This window comes from Vicugna pacos, chromosome 3 (assembly GCF_048564905.1).
Source record: "Vicugna pacos chromosome 3, VicPac4, whole genome shotgun sequence".
In the NCBI taxonomy this organism is placed as follows: domain Eukaryota; kingdom Metazoa; phylum Chordata; class Mammalia; order Artiodactyla; family Camelidae; genus Vicugna; species Vicugna pacos.
This window is the reverse complement of record NC_132989.1, coordinates 77,041,255-77,062,936: the sequence shown is the minus strand read 5'-3', so window position 1 is coordinate 77,062,936 and position 21,682 is coordinate 77,041,255. Positions and strand designations below refer to the sequence as shown.

The 21,682-nt window shown below is 35.8% G+C and overlaps 1 protein-coding gene across 5 annotated transcripts in view; it reads right to left on the bottom strand.

Annotated features, from left to right (window-relative positions):
• Window positions 1-21,682, bottom strand: part of SGTB (small glutamine rich tetratricopeptide repeat co-chaperone beta) — a 42,793-nt gene that overhangs the window by 16,274 nt on the left and 4,837 nt on the right. For all 5 annotated transcript variants that reach the window (XM_031675547.2, XM_031675551.2, XM_072958591.1 and 2 more), the window contains exons 3-5: window positions 16,932-17,035; window positions 13,825-13,894; window positions 9,962-10,061 (exon numbers count right to left, since the gene is read on the bottom strand). In XM_031675547.2, coding sequence (XP_031531407.1) covers window positions 9,962-10,061; window positions 13,825-13,894; window positions 16,932-17,035 — 274 coding nt within the window. The remainder of the gene's footprint in view (window positions 1-9,961; window positions 10,062-13,824; window positions 13,895-16,931; window positions 17,036-21,682) is intronic.

Sequence of the window (21,682 nt, the reverse complement as noted above, 5' to 3'; positions counted from 1 at the left end):
CAGAAGAGAGATACAAACATAAAAGGGCAGAAGGTAAGGAAGATCTCTGTGACACTGGACACAAATTGAGGGCTCCTCCTCCTCCTCCTCCTGATGACTTTTCAAAAAATGTATTTCCTAGCTCTGTCCTCTGAAAGAACCTAGAAGCAGTAACACTTCAGTAGCAATGTTCTTGTCTTGCAACCAGATCTTGGTTCCTAGAAACTATTCTCCACTAAAAGAAACAGGAGCTCCTTGCAGAAATAGCTGAGCCCAGGTCTAGGGCAGAGACAGCGCAAGGCAAATCTGGAATAGTTTATTGTCCCAGAAAGCAATAAAGTGTGCAAAAACAAATAAAGGTATATAAAAGGACACACACCAGCTTTAAAGGGGCTCCCACTAGCAAAATATCATATGATTTAAGGGCATAAAATAATAATTATGGTGATAACACACTGGATAGTGAAGTTTTTAAAATTCATGACTCCATACAATAAATACTCAAAAAGTTTGGGAGGACACAGGAAGAGGAAAGCAGAAAAGGGAGAAAAGGAAAGAAAATATTCTGTACAGAAATACAGAGGAAATAAATATTAAGAAAATGATAAAATTAGAAAATTACCATTTTGTAACCATCAGTGTATTAATGATTCAGGGACAGATCATTAATGGTTGATAAAACAGTGAGTAAAAGATTATTGGGGAACAGGATTATTCACATGATCTGACAGTAAAGATAATTTTTTCCTTTTATTAATTGAAATACAGTTGATGTACAATCTTATGTTAGTCTCAGGTAAGTTATATAGTGATTCATTATTTACATTTGTTATGAAACTCACCACAACAATTCTAGTATTTAACTGTCCCCATATAACGCTATTACGATATTATTAACCATATTCTTTATCCTGTATATTATGTCCTCTGGCTTATTTATTTTATAATTAGAAGTTTGCACCACTTAATCCCCTTCATCTATTTCATCCAACCCACCATGCCACTCCCTTCTGGCAAATATGCATTTGTTCTCTGTATCTATGAATCTGTTCTCATTGGGTTTATTTGTTTTGTTTTTTAGATTCCACATATAAGTGAGATCATACAATATCTGTCTTTCTGTCTTATTTCATGAAGCATGATACCCTCTAGATCCATACATGTCACAAATGGCAAGATTTCAGGGGTTTTATGGCTGAGTAATATTCCATTATATAAAAATACCACATCATTTTTATCCATTCATCTATTGATGGACACCTAGGTTGCTTCCATATCTTGGCCATTGTAAATAATGCTACAGTGAACACTGGGCTGCATATATCTCTTCAAATAACTATTTTTGTTTTCTTTGGATAAAGACTCAGAACTTAAATTACTGGACTGTATGGTAGTTTTATTTTTAATCTTTTTGAGTAACCTCCATACTGTTTTGCAAAGAACCAGCTCTTAGTTTCATTGATTTTTTCTATTTTTTTTAGTCTTTATTTCATTAATTTCTGTTTATATCTTTATTACTTCCTTCCTTCTACTAACTTTTTGTTTTGTTTGTTCTTCTTTTTCTAGTTTCTTTACGTGTAAGGTTAGATTGCTTATTTGAAGAACAACTGGAGAAATTTCATATTAATGGTAATTTTCTTACATGTGAATGGTAAGATAGTTATGCAAAGTATATCCTTATTCTTAGGAAATATAACTAAAGTATTTAGGGTCAGCAAGAAAATTGTCTGTGTGTGTACAAACATGTATATATACATACACAAATAATTTGTTTCTCTAAATATATATGTCATACAAAAAGTACATATACTAAATATACATTATTTGTGAATATATACATATGCAACATGCTGCCATGTGGCTGTTTCACTACTAGAAGTCCTCAAGTAGGGGCTATTCTCCTTTCTAAAATTCACTGAATCAATTCAACTTAAAATTTTGTTGAATACCTATAATAAACTAAACCCAACTCAAAACCAAATATATAGAAATGAAGAGGATACATCTTTGCCCTCTAACATTCACTGTCTGATAGGGAAGCATATACATAAATAAATAAAAAATATTATAAGTGCAACAATGGAAATACCAAAGGAAGAGGCAACCCAGAGAAGGGGATGGTTAATCCTATGCAGAGCTGTCTAATAGAACTTTCTGTGATAGACAAGTTCTTCACAGCAGCCCCTAGCCACATGTGACTAAAGAGTACTTGAAATATGCTAGTGCAACTTGGGAACTGAATTTTTATTTTATTAATTGTAATTAATTTACATTTAAACAGCCACATGTGGCTAGGAGCTACCCTACGGGGGCAGCACCTCTCCATGGGGCATGGCAGGGAAGGGAGCATAGTCAGGAGGCTGGGGAGAGAAGAAATTAAGAAAGTCTTCCTAAAAGGAGCAACACCTAACAGAATCTTGCAAGATGACTAGCAATTGACCAATTAGATAAGGGAGGAAAATATTCTAGGCAGAGGAAGGAGCACATAAAAGCATGAAGCGATGTCCCAACATGGCATTTGCAGGAAGTCAGTAAATTTCACATTACATGTGCATAGAGAGCAGAGAGAAGAGGAATCGGGTAGGAAGAAAAGTGAGGATAATAAAGTTAAAAAGAAAGAGAGCACCTAGATTATAAAAGATCTTATGTATCATTCAGAGGAGGTTAAATTTGGTCCTGTAGGTATTCGGAACTAGTGAACAGAAAGCAAGAGTTAATGATTAATTTCACATTTTAGAAAAATCCTTCTGACAGAAGACTGGAATGAGTGCAAGTAGAAACGGGAAGCCAACTGAAGTTACTATGGTACTAGGTTAGCAAAAATTAAGAACCTGGACTAAGGAGTAGCGATAAGAATGAAGGAGAGAACAAATGAGCTATCTGGGAGATATATGGAAAAGGGAATCATAGAGGAAGACTCCCTGATCTTTAGCTTCAGATACTGATAAGACAAGGAATAAAGCAGGGAAATTCAGATCAGAAAGAAGAGTGGGCAGAAGGAAAGAGTACAACTATGTTTCAATTGTGCTGGCGTTAGCTTTAAAAGATCTCAAACGGCAAGCTGGGATGAAAGGAGATTTGTGTGGCTCACAAAAGAAAGAGGAGAGGCGTCTGGATCTGTGTCTAGGAAAGGGAAGCGAAGTCAGGCTGTATTTGAATTTACTGTGAGATGAAGCCAAACACGCCAATGTCTGAACTGAATAACAATGTGGTCTGCTCTCTCTGCCCTTGCTGTCTGGTTATCAGGGCAGAACTAATGAAATTCCAGCAGAACAAAACAGTCAGAGTCATCATGTTTGCAGACACCCTCGCTTTCTTTACTTTGTTAGAGCAAGAGCATGAATATAACTTGTGCTCCATTTTTATGAAAAATAAGGCAGAAAAAATTACAGGTACCTAACATTTCCCATATTGTATACTACGCATAAATTATAACAAAAATCTATTCCTACAACTAGGAATTACATCGTTTTTTGAAAGAAGCAAATATTGAAAAGCTAGAACTATGCTAGGGATTTTATATATATCTCATTATTGCTCACAACTACCTTGTGAAGTGGTTAGTATTCTCTCTATTTTACCAGTGAAGAAATTGAGGCTTAAAAAGGTTGAGTGGCTTCCCAAGGTCGCATAGCTAGTTAGTGGCTGAACTGAGATTCAACTCCAAGTTCAACAAACCAGGTTCAAATCCCAGTGAACCTAATGACTACATGCTGCTTACGGAGGTGGAGGAAAACAAAATGAAAACAATGTGATCTCTGTTCCCATCCTTCTCAGAGCTCACACTGTCACTAGCATTCCTTGGTACAATGCCTTTCTGCTTCCTAATTCTGCCTTGCAAACTATGCTCTCCAACTTAAATGCCTTCCCCTCTCCTCTGTTTATTCCAGCTCCACCTGTCCATCAAATCCACCTTCAGCGCAAATGCCCCACATCACATGAGAGACCTTCCGACAAATTCCCTCCATCACATTCTCTCTCTTTCCTGATATTTTTAATTCCACTTATTGCCTCAGACATTCAACCATCTGTCCATCCCCAAAACATCAGAAGACTCTGGGTAAGGTAATGTACTCAGCAATGAGGCTGCACAAAAGAGATACCTGTAAGGATTTCATTTCAAATACAGGTGGTCCCTGACTTACAATGGTTTGACTTACAATTTTTTTTTAATTTATGATGGTGTGAAAGAATATTTATGCAGTAGAAACTGTATTTCAAATTATGAATTTTGATCTTTTCCTGGGCTAGTGATATATGGTATGATACTCCCTCATGATGCTGGGCAGTGGCAGCGAGCTATAGCTCCCAGTCAACCATGCGATCTTGAGAGTGAACAACCTGTACACTTACAACCATTCTGTACCCACACAACCAATCTGTTTTTCACTTTCAGTACAATATTCAATGAGTTACATGAGATATTCAATACTTTATTATAAAATAGTCTTCGTGTTAGATGATTTTGCCCAACTGTGAGGCTAATGCAAGTGTTCTGAGCACATTTGAGGTAGGCTAGGCTAAGCTATGCTGTTCAGTAGGTTGGGTGTATTAAATGCATTTTCAGCTTATGACATTTTCAGGTTTATCAGGATGTAACCTCATCACAGGTTGAGGGAGATCTGTACTGTTTACGGACAGAAGTCACAGAACTAGCTAGTTCAATATGAAATGTCATTTCATATTATAAAAGACTTGGAAATGTTTTAGACCTATATTCAATCATTTGTTGTATTAAAGTGTTAGAGTGTCTGATAACTTCAACATCAGTGGAAATTTCTTTTATTTCTTCTATAGTCTTCCAGACATCCAGCAAAAACTGACTGAACTCCTGTGAGGCACAGTGCTAGGTACCATAGGGAATATGAATAGATACAATATCCAATCTCTGCCCTCCACAGAAGAAATAAAACAAGTATGCATATAATTATAAAATAAGGCAGAACAAATACAATAAACATACAAATGTTATATGTGGTGGTAAGTACTAGGAGCACAGAAGAGAAGCAAAACTAAATAAGAGATTTTCAAGGAAGAACCCAGGTTTTCAAGGAAGAACTCAGGTTTTAGGCTCTACGCTGAGCCTAAAGCATCATTAGGATCCTAAAAGGTCAAAATAGAAATAAATGCTAGAAAAGAAAGACATGCTTAAAAAATGTACCAAGTGACCACTCTATAACATATAAAAAAAGTCACTTCTACGAAAAATAAACTTTGGTTCATCCTAGCAAGTTTAATATGTGACCAATATTTTGTTTAGTAATAAAACTGTGCAAATGAATATCAAAAGAAAGATTGAGATCTGCCATTCTGAGCTTCCAAACCTTTGGCAGTCAGCTGGCTAAGAAAAACGGCAAGGGGTAGCTGGCAAGACTATAGACTATTGAGATACAGCCACTAGACTCTAAAACATATCCTAAAGCTTTATTCAGTATTTGTATTAAATACACAAACAAAGTTTTCTAATTATGTAATATTAAATTGCATGCTCTATTACTGAACTCCTCAGGGAAAAAGATACTATTTAATACTATTTAAATGAAAAAAAAGGAGCATAATTATTCATTTCAATTTAACAATAAACGAAAAGCAAGCATGGGTATTGCCAAAAACCTCTTCTAATACAGGACTAGTGGACATAAGACTATTACCAAACTTTAATCTCATTAAAAGTAAATGATTTATTTAGGCTCAGATTTATCATATTCATAGTTAGAAGTATATGGCTTACTGAGCTCTGTAAATATTCAATTTTCTGGTAGCAGTCATTATCTGCTAATAACATTTTATTATACTATTAAATGTATTTATTTCAAGATTTCATATGCTAAATTAAAGCATGCATATTCATATGATTATAGAGAATAAAATTCAAACATAAAAGCACAGCTTGGGGAATTAATTCTCCACAAATTATCTGTACTTTCTATTTTTCTGAGCTGAGACTAATAAAGAGATTTATTTGTGATAAAAGAAAATGTAGGTTTTCAATATGGCCAACTAAATTCCTTATGGATCCAACTCTTCCAAAAATAACAACTATAAACTGTGTACAAGATACAAAAATAACAACAACTAAAGGTAGCCCTGGTGCCCATGAAGAGGAAAATGGCTAAGCAGACTGTGATACATTCAAACTATGACTAAGCAGTTTAAAAAAAAAAAACATGCAACAACATGGTTGAATTTCAAAACAATTATGCTAAGCCAAAAAAACTCACACACAAAGGTACATATAGTATGATTCCTAATGTATGAAATTCTAACATCTAATTTACAGTGGAAAAACAAAACAAAACAAAACAATGCTTTTCTCTGGTGAGTGCGTTAGGCAGCTGACTGTGAAGGGGCAGGTGGAAATTCCTAGGCTGGTTGTGATTTTCACTGTCTTGATAGGGGTTTTGAGTTATATAGGTGTACACGTTTGTCAAAACTCAGTGAACATACATACAGTTAAGATTTGTGCTTTTTACTGCAGGTAAGTTTTACCTCAAAAGAAAAATTATAAAATACTGAACTCTAGTTAATGATATGAGTACTAAAATATTTAGGAGGAAAGTGTACTGATGCGTGCAATTTAGCTTGAAACGCATCAAAAATAAGATGGAATAATGAATAGAAAGGCACAGAGAGATGAATAAACGTGATACAGCAAACATGCTAAAATGTTAATGGTACAGTCCTGGTGTGGGTATATGCATATTCACTGTGAACTGCCTTCTACTTTGAAAATTTTCATTAAAAAATGTTACAAGATCAAGAAAAGAAGAAAAATGACAGTAGATTAATCTAGAACAAGTCCTATCAGGCTAACATCATTTCCTTTCTATTTTAATAGTGTTACCACCAGACTGGTAACTCAGAGAAAAACAACTGACAACATATTTGGACCCCAATAAATTTGGATCTCTTTTCATATGCTGATTAAGGCAATAAAAACCCAGATTGCATAAATAATAATAATAACAATAATAATAGCTATTGTTGTGTACACTCTTTACTAGACACTTTCCTAGCACTTAGTATGTATTAACTATTTGATTTCTACAACAATCCTATGAGATAAGTACTATTATCCACATTTTACTAATGGGGGAAACTAAGATATGTTAGGATAATTTGCTCAAGGTCACACAGATCTAAGTGAAAGAGTCAGAAATTAGAATCCAAAGAGCCTGGGTCAGAACCCCTGCTCTTCACCATTTCCCCATGACTGCTCCCTTTGTCGACTTCATAACACTGACACAATGTAACATATGGTACTCTTCTCAAGTTTGTGGAGGACATGAAACTAGGAGCAAAAGCAAATATATTACTTTACAAATTATTCCAAACAACTAAGGGACAAATGAATAAAAGACAGTAACAAGATACAGTTCTATAGGGATAAAATATAAGATCCTGCATTTGAGTCCAGACAACCCACTTTACCTCCTGTGACAACACTGCCACACAGCAGGTGTTGGGCAAGAACCTTCAAATGAATATATGACTGAGCGACAGGATGGACAGAGTGTGTGAAAAAGAAGGGCAGGCTTTAATAAACTGAAAGCAAAATATAAATTTAATAAATAATGCTACAAAACACTAAGCTATAATTGACACAACACTGTAAACTGACTATACTTCAATAAAAAAAAAAAAACACTAATCTAGAGGTAGATGTTATCTAGAGGTAGGTTAAATGAGCACACCACAAGACTGCTCTACTCGGACCAAGGCCAGATACGCCATGCTAACTTGTGGGAGCTACACAATAATGGATACAGGTGAACTGGAACAAGTGTAGAGCACAAGCGCAAGATTTAAAGCTGAACTATGTAAAGTATAATTGGAGAAGCTGTGAATACTTAATGCAGAGAAAAGAACTCAAATGAGCAAAGTAGCACACTTCAAACTGTAAGGTTTCGTCATGAAAAAGAAGAATCATACTTACTCTGTAATTGCTCTTAAGAATAAAAATAAAGTCAACTGAGAGAAGCTACAGAAGCTACAGGGAAACAAATTCAATGTCAACATAAGGAGGACTTTTCTAACAGATATAACCACAAAAGAAAAGGTGGGGAGAAGCATATGAACATACCTTAAAAAACTAAATGAAAGATTGGACCAAATTAACTTAAAGATCTCTTTCAAATCTAAGAACTTACTATATAATAAAATACAATCTTTATAAATCTGTCATAAAAAAGCATCAGATTGATTAAAATAGTCACACCAGTGACCAAAATAGACAAGATGATAAAATTTAAATGTAAAGGAAAAATAAGAAAACAGAAGTTATTTGCCAAGTCTATAAATGGGGAGAGATTTCAGCCTAAAAATCCTGTAATAAAATTCAAAAGAAAAGGAAAACAAATTTGTCTACACATGTACTGAGAACTTTTACATAAGAAAACATTAAAAGTCAAACAATAAGCTCTGTGATGAGAACAGAGATCCCATCTTTAACATAGAGCTCTGCTGTCCAATGCAGTGGCCACAAGCCACATGTGGCTATTCAAATTTAAATTAATCTATGTAAATTGACCTTAAATTAATTAAACATTAAAAATTTAGTTTCCCCATTCCACGAGCCACATTTCAAGTGCACAACAGCCACTGTGGTTAGCGGCTACTGTATCAGACAATATAGATATAGAACATGTCAATCACCGCAGAAAGTTCAATTGGAACTTTAATATTTAAAAAGAGAATAATTTAGCACAGGGACTTCATTACATAGCTGATAGAAGAGCTGAGATGCCAAACAGGGGGCTGTGTAGCAGTCCAGAGATTAGCAAGAGCAGGAAGCCATTACCATCCCTAAGACGGGACAGAGTGCAGAGCCCAAAACCCCACATTGCCTGGCAAAAGCTGGGACCACAGCAGGTGTCTGGGGTGGGAGCTGGAGATGAGGAGAAGCAGTCCCTGCTGAATTAATACTCGGATGTAAAAAGAGGGGAAGAAATACCCAACTTCTCCCTTCCTTCTGCCCTATAATCTCCTGCCAGCACCTCCTTTGGCTGAATACAGAGAAAAATCCCAGGTGACAAAGGAGCCTGGGAAATGCAGCCTATAGGAGTCAGACCCTGGGGCACAACAGGGAAGAAAAGAAATGAGTCTGAGGTCAAATAGGCTGAGGGCTGGGATAGGTACAAACAGATAATCTAAAGAAAAAAACCACAAATGGCCAATATTTGAAAAATGCCCAACCTCATAGTAATTAAATGTAAATCAGAAAAATTACTATCAAAATAAGACTAATATTAAATTAACAATAATAAATAATAACTCAAGTACTTGGCACTGATAAGATGTGGTAAAAACAAATATACTCATATATGCTTGGGAGGAAACTAGTTTTCAAAATATTTTCAAAGCAGTTGGAACAATTTTGAAATTAGCATCAACCAATTTTTTAAATTATTTATACTGTGAGACCAATTAAGTGCATTTCCAAGGATAGATCCAAAGTCTAGAAAAACTTGAGTCCAGAAAATCATTTTAGAAACAAAGAAGTTCATTGCAGCTTTATAATATTAGAAAGAAAAAAAAAGGCAACCTCAATGTCCACCAGTAGGTCAAGGGTTAAGCAAATTAAGATACATCTATCCATTTATTTAAAAATAGTACTGCTTTCCAGCTGTAATGATAGGTGCTAGAAAGACAAAAAAGATTAAGAGGTGATACTAGACTAATTTACACCATTTAAATAATGTTTAAGACGGATTTCAGTAAAATAAGGACATGTTTATGATATGCCTAGTGAATAAAGATTAATCTGAAATTACAGTTACATCAAATAAAATATGCCAAAAAGGTTATTAGTAACAGTGGCTTCCTCTAACTGGTAAGTTTATGGGTTTATTTTTTTCCTTCTTTCTACTTTTCCAAACTTTCAAAATTTCCTAAATAAAAAAACAAATTTTACAGTTCTCCTTCAGAGCTATTAGTGCAAATGTTTAAGAACTATAACTCTGTCACAATAGTGCCAGTTTACCTGTTACAATAATAAACTGCATTATTTGGATCCAGTTCTATTGCCTGTGTGTAACAATCCACTGCAGCAGCATAATTTTCTTCTTTCATGTGGTTATTGCCTAAAAAAGAAGTAATCAATAGGCACAGTAGGTATAATATACAGAAAAAATACAAGGTCTGAAAGATAAATTTTAATCACAGAAACCACAATAACATGAAGGTCAGCAACATGAGTTTTCAGTCACACTGGAAATAAATTCTTTGTTTTTTTGGCGGGGGGGATAGGTAATTAGGTTTATTTATTTATTTAATTTAAATTTTCTTTTCCTTAACAGAGGTACTGGGGATTGAACCCAGGACCTCGTGCATGCTAAGCACTCACTCTACCACTGAGTTATACCCTCCCCTCCCCACACTGGAGATAAATTTTATATGTACTATAGAGTTGATACTCCTTAGCCTTCAGTGTGCTTGAATTATTTTAACAGTGCAGTCTTTAAAAATTAATGTTTATGTATCTTATAAAACCAGACTTCAATAAGTGAGTAAATGCAACAATGATGATGATCTCATAGCAAAATCTAATCTCTTCTTACCTTCCTTATCTGCATCTCTCTTTCCTTTTAGAGCTGCCCCATCCTGTTCCAAATGGAACACCCCCCTCAATCACCATCTCAGTCTGGACCTGGTCCTCCCTGTCAAAATGTATACCTGCTGACAACCAAGCCCTCAGGACATGCTGTGTGGTTAAGCCAGTAAAGCTAATCATGTTAATATGTTACCAGCAGATAATATATTTATGTGCTATCCCTTCTGGAGACAGATTCTTTTTAAAGGGGGATTATTGGAGATTAATTTCTAGAAAGAATTTCAGATAACCACAGCTAGCCCACAGGGTACTGATCTTCAGGAAGGGCATCTGCAGATACATCTGGCAATATTCAGCTACGTTAACAACTGGTCAGCAAGATAAGTGATTTCCTGTAGTTATCATTTCTATTCCATTAAACAGAAAAAAGTGTCATGCTTGCTTCTAAGAACCAATGGTCAAAATTGAAATTTTTAAAACACTGGAATTAGGAGGAAGGATTTATATCACAAAAGCCTCTATCATTCCTTCCAGCTTTCTCTAAACCAGAAGCTCTCCTATTAGCCTTGTTTTTTTAATAGATCATTAGCTACTTAATGAGAGAAGAAGAGTGTAAATTTGCAGAGAACAGGAATAGGAAGGTTAAAGGAAAGACAGGTAGGTGAAAGCATTTAACATTATACGAAAGTTACTGCAAATTAGGATGCAGAAGTGAGTATAAAGAGTGCTTGCTAAATGAAAATAAAAAGCAATTTCTACCCGATTTCTTTCAGGAATGATAAAAAATGTTCTGTACTTGTGGTGATGGCTACATAACTCTGTGAATATACTAGAAAGCAATTAATTCGTACATGTCAAAGGAGTAAATCACATGGTATGTCAATTACAGCTCAATGAAGCCGTTTTTTAAAAGTTAAAACAATAATTTAGATCCCCACCTCCAAAAAGAAACAGATATAACGCCTCTAAGGAAGCTAAAAGGATTACATAATTTTTATGACTTGAGCAAGAAATTACATTAGCCTCGGTACTTAAATAGATTTGCTTCTTCCTTGTAAAAAATTTAAATTTTGGGGGTTATTCTCTTGTTGCTGTTGAGTCTTTTTATCTTGGGATGGCATCTCAGGAGGACGAGGAGGAGTAAAATCTGTTGTATGTATTTTCCTGTAAACCACATCAAATGTATAGATACTATAATATATATAGTATGTATATATACATATGCATATTGATACATATTAATGATAAAAAGCTTCAAGTGACAAAATATTCAATATACAAAAGCTCCGGACACAGATATTTGTGAAGATAAATATAACTAAGCAGTGCAGAGCACTTTACAGTTATACACAGTACTCACCTGTCTCCTTTAATTAGCAAGATAACCCTATGAGACATGCCTGCATTTCTGTGACATGTCAGGGAATGACAGCAATGAATCCTTCTTGGTTTTGTCTGATCTTATTGCAGCACTTCAGAAGCAAAGCACACAAAAATATTGTGTGTACCAGAAAGTACTAGCTGGCTGGAAGCCTTAATTGACACAGGTAAGTATAACACGCAGCCTGGAATAATCCTGTGCTTGAGAGTCTACCCGGCCATCCGTTTTCACATGAACAGCACACCTGTTTAAATGTCAACTACTTTAACTTTATGTGTAGCATGTCTTACATGTGACATGTCTTGGTGAAAACAAAGAATTCGAGCTTTTGGTTAAAGGCAAAAGCAGTAAGGAATTCAGTCTACTCATGCTGCCACAGTAAAGGAGTCTCATTCTGCACCTTCCAATCCTAGATTTACTGACGTTCATTTCATCAAAACAAACTCTACAGGGAATGCAGTCTCCCAGTGTTCTGCCATGCAGTGGGAGTAAACATGAAAGGCAAAAAGAAAATTTCAATTTGCCGTTTAGGATCAGAGCTAAAGCAAGACAGCTGCAAAAGTGAAATGGTAGTGGAGCATCTGACGCATCACTGAGGATTTCACCACTGCAGAAATCTGAGTGGAAGGAAGAAAAATCAATTCAATTGTTTCCACTACGAACTACTATATGAAAAATGCATTTGTCTCTGGATAGTTTAAATCCAAATTTTTCAGGGAATACTATAACTCAAATGACAATGAGGATCTGGTTGTTACTTTACTTTGCATGTAATTTATGAAAGTCATAATTGTAAAATTTAAGTCATTGTAGTGGTATCATTTCTTAGAGGAAATAAACAATTGAAAATTGAAGCCAGTCTGTCTGTTGGAAACACAGCACCTTCTAATGTAACCCAAAGAAGATAATCACCCCAGAGTGAAAATAAATAATGACAAAGACATTAAGACAATGTTACTTAGAATTACAACATTATTTGTCTGGGTAAGAAAATCATGGTCTCAGTACTGTGGAACACTACACAGCCATTAAAAGTAGTGATACAGTGAACATTTATAGGCCTAATAGAGAGGACCAGCCTCAAGGAATAGGAAAAGTATACTCTTTCGATATCTACCGTTTTGGACAACAAATGATTTTTTTTAACTCAACTGCTTTCTTCAAGGTATGCACTAAAGAAAAGGCTAGAAAATGGTTGTGAACCATTTTTGTATAGCTTCTGAGTATCGCATATTCCCTAGTAACTCTCTGCCTATAGGACAGGGTATTTGTCGGTTCTCATTCACTGCTAACGATCAGGACTCTGCCTACAGTTTCTTAGTACAAATCTCGTAGGCCTGACCTGGCTTGCCTCTATAGCTTAACATAACTGACACGATGGAAAACCTGAATACAGATCCTCAATGGTCTCATTTATTAAAACCAAGTAGGCTTCAATAACCACTGTTAGAAAATTTAATAACATAGTCATCAAACGTGCTGGCTAATAAACACTTAAGTCAAGGGCCATACACATACATTAACAAATTTCAAAAAACTCAAAAACACTAAATACACGAAAGTTAAAATAATACTGAAAATCATTTTCATGTCTTTAATTAAACATAAAGAATCTAGGATCCTAGAGTACACACAGCAAACACAATCACCTTTTCAGTTACCCGTTTCATTAGTTTTACTCACAACAGATCTGCTCCTCTTGAAGCAAGCCATACCTATACTGTCCCCAAGCCATTTCTATATTTCCAGGCTTCTTCCTTATCACATTCATTTCTGTTTCACAAATGCCACGTGGACTTATGACAATCCAGTCTTGGCAGTGTAAACCAGAATCTTACCAGTTGACAGAGTCACTTTCTCCAGAGTTACAGTAAGTTTTACTAAATAAGTAATTTTTCCATGAAATATTCACCTTCATCTTTTAATTGGTCAGCTTTTCCCACATCTTCAGGCACTGAGTTTGAAAGGGGCAGAATGTCATTCTGAAATTAAATAAAATACAATGTACTTCCATTTAGATACATAAAGAGTCATCCCAGAGAACATTAAGTAATCATGACTTACCCATCACTATAGCAAATCACCCGTAATTCCATGCCATGAAATCAAGTATCTAAATAATAATGTTAGCAAGAAAAAGGGGGGAAGTCCTCTCATCTACTTTTATTAGAAGAGTGACTATGTGGAAATTTTCTAGAAAAAAATGGGCAACTGTGAATCAAAACCTTTTTTATTTGCTTTCCCCATACCAAGAAATCTTACTTCATAAGTAAAAAATGGAATCAGTATATAAAGAATGGTAATAGAAACATGTTCAAGGGATTGTTTATATTAGTGATCATTTCCAAACATAGTGTTAATATCCTAAGAGATAGTCTACTAAGTCAAATTCACAGGTACCAAAAAAAGCATTTATAATATGATCCTATTATGTAAATATGTGCACACATACATACACATGCACACAGGCTGAAAATCAAAGATGGGAAACGTATACAAAAAAGGTTAACAGTAGAAATATTTGGAAGTAGGATTTTCAGTCTCTTCTTTCTCTCATTCCATATTGTCCAAATTATTTAAAATGATGGACATATATTTATTTCCCCATAAGACAAAAAAAAATGTATAACACTCCTGTTCTTAGCACCTACTATCATCCTCAAACCTGTTTTGCAATAATAAGGTTCAAACTAAAGGTATCTAGGAAAGCTAAATAAAAATTTAGAAATGTCTTGAGTGGCACTGAGAACACAATGTATTTTTCCAATTTGAAAGATTCTTTTTAAAATGGCATTGTTCTTAAACTTGACTTTAAAGTTCATGAATGTTTATAATTTTCAAGAAAGCATGGTTTGTAACCAATATACCTATGTACCATATTTAAAATAGATCCACCATTATCTTTGTCTTGAGTAAAATTTCAATAAACTTGATAGCGCTAACGCTGGAAATACACTGTGCTAGTTACACATAAACATTCACAAGTACAAGCTCACTGATAAAGTATAGAGTTGTTCTTACTTTAAAAAAGTCTTTATCAACCATAAAGTATTAGACTAAACGGTATAGAATAAAAATGAGAACCTTAATAAGCAGAGGTCACTACTTAAAAGTGACTGTGTTGTCACTCAGGATGTAAGTGTAGTTCAAAGACACATTACTGCCCTGCAGTACTCGCTTCCAGGGTTCCATCTATTTCAAATCTTTTAACAAGCCTAGACAGCTTATGCATGAAAAAAGTGACTTTTGGAGGTCAGAAAAATGGCATATTGAAAAATGAATTATAATTCATTCTGTCTTCTACATCCTTCTGGATTATTTTAATGAAATTGCCACAGTTTTACAACTTTGAAATTTAATTCTCATACTCACTGAACACCTTTTTGAGCAGCCCATGACGTGAGGAGAAGTGTTTGCCACTTTATATAAAAGGAAGGAATCCATTTAGCAAATAAACTTAATTGGGGGGGCGGGGGCAGAAAAAACAGTATCCCAGAAATAAACTGCCCAATATAACAGCCCAATACAACTGGTAAGTCAATAACTTCTTTAGTTGTAACAGTTGTGATACTGCTTCAACCAAGTTTTAGACTTTCTCCGCCATAATCTGCTAACAAACATATGTCACGAAGCCATAGCTGTTAAGGACTATTGAAGGATTGACACCACAAATACAACTAGGTAGATATACTACGGAGCCAGTCTTAAGAAACTATATTTTAGATACAATTAAATACAATCAGAGAGAAATAACCGAAAAATAAAGGAGCTCTATTCAAACTGAGTATAACAGTCAATAAGTCAATCTGAGCTTTGTGGGGAGGAAAAAAAAAGTGACACTCTCTGCAGTACTAGGTCAGTGGTGACAGGAGACATAGTGAGCAAATCCAAGTGCTGTCCCAAGCACAGGTGTCTCGGGCATCAAGGAGTAAAGAAGGTCGGCTTTGGCCATAGCCAGACCATGAGTCCCCTGAAATAGGACTCCCTAAGGAGGCCACAAGCTGGGACAATGAAATAACCACAGAAACCAAAGAGAAGAAAAAGGGATTCCCTGATAAGGAACATAGAGACATGCCACTGTCTCCTTACATCTTGTCGCAAACATACATTTCATCTGTCTATTCGATGAGTTCACGTACAACTGCATTATCTTTTTTCCCAGTATGAAAAGAGGGAGCAAGCAGTTTACTGCCAAATTACCATCTCCGTTGCAACTCTAAGAACCTCTTCCCAACGAGTTCTAGAAACAGTCATGGCAGCACTCTCGGCAATGTCCCTGCCAGGCTGAAGGACACCCTGCCTGTTGCAGCTCCTCTCCTGAGCTCCTCATTCTGTACTGAAGCATGAATACAGAGCTAGAATAATCAAAGAAGTTCACGTGGCACCGAAATGTAATGAAAACCCACATGGGAGGTCCCCCTGAGGCCCTAAACTCACTAGCCTTAAAATTTTTCAGTCTTACAGTCCATATTTCCTGAAAAGGCCAGAAACCAGAGATCATGTAGGCAGTGGTCAGCAACAGGGATCAGAACACTTGGGTTTCAGTCTTGATTTTGCACATTGACCCTGAACCTTTCCATGTTTTAAAGATCCCCATCAGTGGCCAAACTTGATAAAATCTGTTTCTAACTGATGACTCAAATCCTGATGAATCTTTTTCTATATGGTTTTCTCCTAAACATTTAAACTTCTGTTTTCTATGTCATGTTTTAGGGGAATATTAATTCAGATCTAAGAAACCTAAAAACACCCAGATAATATAAAGGACTTAAAAAGTCAACTAAGACATACTAAATATAAGAGGGTGAAAGGATGAGAAGAGTTACTAATATGAAAATTTAAAGCATATTAGAAGTTATATTTTAGGTTCCAAATAATATCCATGTGGGCAAACTATCTTATACCCAAGAAGAAGTTAGTTACTTATAGGCCTGGTCCCTCAAATACTAACAATCCAACATAATACTGCAGTTTTACTTAGATAATCAGATGATAAATGAGAGAACAATGACAGCTTACCTTACAGAAGGAATTTGTGAACATTTCTGTCAAAGGCTGTGAAACTGCTAGATGTGTATCTTCTGAGCTGATTTTAAAAACTGTCTCCAAGCACTGGATCGCAACTTGAAATAAATTTTAATAGTGAAAAAAACATTAGCAACCTAAAAAAGAAACAACCTTTTTTTTTTCCTGGTAGAACTCTGTACTGTGCAATCTGTGGTAATTCAGCATTTATGATCACAGAACATAAGGAAAACTAAACGGTTCAGCTGCAGAGATTTCTGTTTATAGACCAGCTATTGAGGGAAGAGAGCTTGGTTTCTTATTCCTCACTTAAAGAAAAACGTTACCTAAAATACAACTTCTCAATTTATGGATTACATCATATTCTTGTTAAAGGAACTCATTAACACCACATTCCCCATTACCAATATCTGATTAACCACCAATGTCCTAACGTCTTGAATTAAAATTTTTACAATTATCTTTTTCTAAGGTGGGAAGTAGAATTCTCAACCTGATTAAGAATAGTAAGAGAAACAATCTTGGCACACAGGAAGCACTAAATATTAATCCTGGTGTACTTAATTATGTGACAATAGGTTGGCTTTTAAAAATTCCTTCATGCATGCAAATTTATCAAGTACCTACTGTGTACAAGATGCTGTTCTAAGGTGGTAGAGATACAACAGTTAACCTAACACAAAAATCAGGATCCACATGATAAAACTTACACTTCATAGGACACAGACAAACACAGTAAGTAAAATCCATGGCATGTTAGGTGGTGACACATGCCTCATCTACGTTTGGTGTAGGACAAGATAACCAGTATGGCTTGGGTACAAACCAGGTAGAAAGACGTGCCTCACTGGATGATAAGGCACCTTGAATATGATTTTTAAAGGATGTGGACTTCATGCTCTGGGCCAATGGAGGGCCATTAAAGATTTTCATGAAGAAGAACATAACTGGATTTGTCTTTAGATCTACAAGTCTCGTTAAGAATGTTGAGAATGGATTACAGAGGGAAGCTGAAGAAGAAAATGGAAGCAAAAAACCAAGTGGATTCCTACTTCAATGACCTAAACAGACAAGGAGCCTAAACTAGGGCAGGAGCAGTGAATAAAGCACATCCCATCCTTTCTGCAAGTATTCAGTGAGGGAAAGAGAGGTAGATTCTTATCCTGGGAATGCTCTCCTTTGAAAAGGAATTCTCTCCTGGCTCAACAAGATGAGAATGTAGCCAAAATATCCAGTGTACTTCCAGACAGTGTGGAATAGATTCACTTACATTTGTATATGACTTTTTTAAAAAATTCGGTTTACTTAAAACAAAACCAAAAACAGTTTACCCATTTCTCCCATCTCTCACCCCCTGCTTCTGGCAACCACCAATCTGTTGTTTGTATCTATGAGCTTGGTTTTATGATTACTTATGTATTTATTTTTTAGAGTCTACATATAAGAGAGATCATAGGGTATTTGTCTATCTGTTACTTACAGATTCAGGTACATTTGTGTATGACTTTTAAAAGATATATTATGCATTCACTGTTGTTCTGAGAAAATAAAAAGAAATATTATTACTTTCACTATTCACAGAAAAATGTTCCTTAGAAAAGACACTGAATAAGCAACTAAGTTAGCAACTACCAAAAGTCAAAAGTGTCTTTTCGATAGAAAATAATCCACTGTTTACCCATCCTTCATTCTCTCCCTTTCTATCCCTACACCAAGCAGGTGTTCTTGTACTTACACTAAAAACACTGGGCCACAAGAAAATAGGCTCTCATCCTATTTTCTTGTGGCCATGAAGACAATTGATTAAAAACAATTAATGTATGTATGTATGTATGTATGTGTGTATGTATGTATGTATGTATACGTATCTATTTATTCTGTATCAGCATCTTTCCTCCCTGATCAGATCCGTCATTTCATGTTTCTATTTTTGTACATATCATACACATTATATTATATGCACTTAAATGTCTGTCTCTCATATTAGACTGTCTCCTTGAGGATAAGACTGACTTCTTTTTCATCTTTGACTTTAATAGAATCTGACAAATAGTAGATGCTCAGTACATCCTACTTCTTTGTTTACAGTGGAAGTAACGGTTTAATTTCTGAGGAAATAAAAGTGATAAAATCTGTGGGAAAGATTAATTTTTTATTAATTAATTAATAAAATTATTAATTAATACCCTTGTTAAAGATGGATGGAACCCCACCAAATCTTTAACCAGAACCAGAGTATGAAACTTCAGAGCTACACACTGACAGGTGAAAAGTCCTTGGGGGGACTCGGGGGGATTTTTGCGTGCTATTTTGTCAGAGTAATCCAGTCCAGCTCCTTTATCTCTGCTGCCACTAACCTGAAAACACAGATCTGGCACATTCTAGACACAATCAAGTATCACTAAAGGAGGTAACTGCTTTTTGTTTTGTTTTGTTTTAAACACAATTGTTTTTAAACCACTTTACTGAAGTATGATGACATGAAAGAATCTGTACATATTTAATGGACACAACTCGATGAGCTTGCAGATACACACACACCCATGAAACCGTCACTACCATCAAGGCCATGGACACAGACATACCCATCAGCTCCCAACACTTCCTCTTGTCCCCTCTAATGCTGTGTGTGTGTGTGTGGGTGTGTGTGTGTTAAGAATACCTGACGTAAAATCTACCCCATTATCAGAGTTTAAGTATACAATCCAGTTAGCTATAGCACACTACGCTGTATAGTAGGGCTCTAGAACTTATTTATTTTACATTACTGAAACTTTGAACCCTTTGACCATTATCTCCCATTTCCTCCTACCCTCGCCTGTATCAACAACCATTCTACTCTCTGCTTCTATGCATTTGACTATTTTAGATTCCTCATTAAGTAAACACCATTGTTTTGGTAAGTGAACTTGCTGCCAAACTGTTTAGTGTTCAACATTAACACATATTTAGAGAGACATATGGTTTACTGAAAAAACCACCACAGCCTTGGAACTCAGGACTATCTCATTATCATTATTAATCGAGAGAAAAAAAAACAAATAACCTCGGTATTATAATTTATCTTGCTTTTACCTCAAGATTCTCACTTACGAAATGGGGATTATTACATGTGATCCTCCTTTCAGAGGTTCTACTCAGGAATAAGTCATAAAAATCTAAGGAAATTCTGTATACAATTCTGTTCCACTTTAACACCAGACAATAATAGTTTGTTTGGTACCAATGAAGAGAAAGACAAGTGAAGAATTCTAGTCAATACCACCATATCCCATCTGCATAGCACTTTATACCAAAGCTCCCATATACTATATACCTGCTATCACTGATTTTGATTCTCTTGACAAATCTATTAGCAGGAGGGGGGCAGAGAGCTCCACCTGATAGACTTAGAAATAAAGATACAGACCAACTAAGTGAGATGCTCAAGATCACTTGACTCGACTCATCAATTCAATTCCACAAATATTTACTTAGCACCTACCGTGTGTCAGGCACTTTTCTAGATGCTTTGTGTATACCAGTGAATAAAACAGAAAAGATCCCTGACTTCTTGGGGCTGCCATTCTAGTGGGGGATGGAGAGGTAGACTGTAGCCAGTAAACTACAAAAGGCAAAGAGCAGAGAACAGTGCAAAGAGGATGAGAGTGTGGGGAGCAGAGCAGGGAAGCAGGCTGCAGATTTAATGGATCCTCATTCAGAAAAGAGGTTTGGCAGGTACTGGAAGGAGATGGGGGTAGAGAAAACAGCAAAAGCCCTTAGGAAAGAGTTTTTGGTGCATTTAGAGTGAGGAAGCTAATCTGACTAAAGCCAAATGAGAAAGAGGAGTCTGTAAACAACACATCACAGAAGTCCAAATTATACAGATTCCTTAAACAATGTAGTAACATGAAGAGTCTGTGCAAGATTTTGGGTGGAAAAATGATGGAATCTGACATACTCTGTTTTAAAAGGTCACCAGTAGCTGTGTTGAGAATACTCAATGAAGCAGCAAATATCAAAGCAGAGAGACCAATCAGAGGCTATCACAGTAAAACAGATGAGAAATACTTAATTCTATCCAGGGGTGAGCTCAGTGGAGGTGGGTAAGAGCCAAGATATATTTTGAAGGTACAGCCAACAGGACTGACTAAACAATTAGATGCAGAGTCTAAGAAGAGACGAGTCCAGAATGGTAACAAAACTTTTGGCCTGAGCACCTGAAAAGATGGAGTTAGGAAAGTCATCAACTGAGTTAGGGAAGTCATGGAATAGGACAGATTTTGCTGGGAGGATCAGGAGTCCAGTTTTGGAAATGTTCAACTTGAGATGCTTGTTACATATACAGGTGGTGGTAGCTAGTAAGCAGTTGGATATAGGAGTCTGGAGTTCAGAAGAAAGGGCTGAGGGTACACACTTGACAGATAACAGCATATAAACAGAAAATATTTAATGCCAAGAAGCTGAACTATATCACCAAAAAAGTGAGTGTAGATAATGAAAAGAAGATCAAGCACTAGATGCTAGGTACTCCAGGTCAGGGAAAAGAAGAGGGATCGGCAAAGGAGACGGAGAAGGTGAAAACAATGAGATAAGAAGAAATCCAAGAGAGTATGAAGTATCCTGGAAGCCAAGTGAATAAAGTATACAGGTGGATGGGGATGAGGGACTGATCGTCAACTTTATCAATGGCAACTAGTAAGCGAAATGAAGACTGAAAACGGGCCATTGAACTACATAACACAGAAATCACTGATGACCTTGAT